The sequence below is a fragment of the Sorex fumeus genome, unplaced genomic scaffold, assembly GCF_029834395.1.
Source record: "Sorex fumeus unplaced genomic scaffold, SorFum_2.1 ptg000171l, whole genome shotgun sequence".
Lineage (NCBI taxonomy): Eukaryota > Metazoa > Chordata > Mammalia > Eulipotyphla > Soricidae > Sorex > Sorex fumeus.
Window position 1 is genome coordinate 7,178,216 of NW_026606228.1, and position 2,223 is coordinate 7,180,438.

Sequence of the window (2,223 nt, forward strand, 5' to 3'; positions counted from 1 at the left end):
CAGCAATGACTCATCACATAGAATATGAATAAAAACCCAAATTATTATATATATCATGGTCACGGTCCTCCCGTTGTTCATCGATTTGCTTGAGTGGGCCCAGTAACGTCTCCATCATGAGACTTGTTGTTACTGTGTTTGGCATATCGAGTATGTCATGGGTAGCTTGCCAGGTGCCAGGTACACGGGTAGCAGAGCCAGGTAGCTCTGCCGTGCGGGTGAGATACTCTTGGTAGCTTGCCGGGCTCTCCAAGAGGGGCAGAGGAATTGAACTGGAGTTGGCCATGTTGGCTGCGTGCAAGGCAAATGCCCTACCACTCTGCTATTGCTCTAGCCCAAATTATTATATATTATTTATTTATTTATTTGCTTTTTGAGTCACACCTGGCGATGCACAGGGGTTACTCCTGGCTCTGCACTCAGGAGTTACTCCTGGCGGTGCTCAGGGGACCATATGGGATGCTGGGAATCGAACCCGGGTCGACTGCATGCAAGCCAAACACCCTATCCACGGTGCTATCTCTCCAACCCTATTATATATTATTTAAAGTAAATTCTGTTGTTAAAAGATTCAACACATTGAAATGAGAAAATTACCCAAAGGACTCAACAAAAGATTTGAGCTGGCAGAAAAAAATAATCAATAAACTCAAAAATAGCTCAATATAGATTATCCAGTTTCAAAAGAGACTGTAAAAATAATTTTTCTAATTGAAATAAACCTCACAGGCCTGCATGACACAATCAGACACACCACATGTAAATAATGGGAATTCCAGAAGAGGGAAACAAAGGAAACATGATAAGTATTTGGCTGAAAAAATCTCAAATTTGGTTAGTACTACACATCCATAATTTGGATTAAAATACACTTCCAAGAAGCTTAATGAATTTTAAGTAGAACAAACACAAAGAATGTCATAGCTAAAAGAGAAAAACTTGAAAATACCAATAGGTTTGAAAGATAGCATATACAATGAGCCATAATAAGAGCTCAGTTTTCTTTAAGAACAATGAAGACCAGAAAGGAATGTGATGCCAGATTCTAAATTCTGATAGAAAGGAAACGCTCAATAAAGACTCCATGACAACAGCTCATAACACATCCTCCTGGCTAGCATCAGCTGTCCCGTAAGTCTCCAATTATAGGCTGTGTTGATGAGACTTGTGTAGAAGAACTCTTTGACCAGATATTATGGAAGATGGAAGAAGAGACAACTATGAAGGTCTAAGTACTGCTTACCTTAAGCACAAGTTAAAGGATGAAGTTAAAAGGAAAAATGCAGTACTACTCTCAATATATGAGTTAAGACAGAAGATCAGTGAACTAGAAAATAAAATCAAGAATGAAAAAGAAGGCTGTCAGTGGAGAGTTCGTTATGAGGCACAATTGGAAATGAATTCTCACTTAGAGAAGCAAGTGCTTTACCTTAAAGAGAAAGTGGACAAAGTCCGTGGAAACTATACAGATAGACTAGCTTCTATTCGGATCTATGAGCAAATGCCAGTAGAATCCTTAATTGATGTAGTAAGACAGATAAGTAAAGAAAAAAGGGTTCTTGAAAGTCAAGTAAAAGACTATACACTCAGACGGGAGCAAGAATCAAAGCTTATCCACAAGGCCAACAATGAATGTCGTAAATATGCAGCTGAATTACACTGGATGTCTTCACATCCAGCCTTCAGAAGACAGCAGGTAGATTATACGAAGAGAATGAAAGATAATCCAATGAACACAGTAATGCGTCATTCAACTACTCATGAAAAAAAGAGAGGATCAGACAGAAAGTCTTCGGGATCAAACTATTTTCCGAGACTCAATTTGTGATTCCAGGACTTGTTGGTTTCGATTTCTTCCCTTCATCTTAATAAACAGTGAAGTTAATATTTAACTCATTTTCCAGGGAATGAAATAGAAAATGACATGAAAGTGCAAATAAATCTCTTCAGTTCTTTCAGAAGTTTGTTCTTGTGTCTACGTGGAAGCTCTTTTCTTAGCAATTTAGTTTAGTTTCAAAATATACTGATCATAAAGTATTTAGTAGCAGTGTTAGTGATCCATAAAATATCATAAATATCATAATGATAAATGTTGTAGGCATTATTATACTTAGCTTTAGTGATATGTCCATGATCTGCTGTAAGTAACATTGCAATTGTATTTGGTTTCTTGCTGAATATTAACTTAAATTTTTAATTCATAGAAACTTTTTGCTATTTTAA

General features: G+C 37.0%; 1 protein-coding gene across 1 annotated transcript; it reads left to right on the forward strand.

The window, feature by feature from the left end:
* Positions 1–1,195: 1,195 nt before the first annotated feature.
* CCDC169 (coiled-coil domain containing 169) lies at positions 1,196–1,828 on the forward strand. Its single transcript, XM_056107755.1, has one exon. The coding sequence runs from the start codon at positions 1,196–1,198 to the stop codon at positions 1,826–1,828; it is 633 nt and encodes a 210-aa protein (XP_055963730.1).
* The last annotated feature ends 395 nt before the right edge of the window (positions 1,829–2,223 follow it).

What these genes read in the sequence shown, in the direction of transcription:
- CCDC169 (XM_056107755.1), top strand. Translation starts at nt 1,196, where the DNA reads ATGGAAGATGGAAGAAGAGACAACTATGAAGGTCTAAGTACTGCTTAC.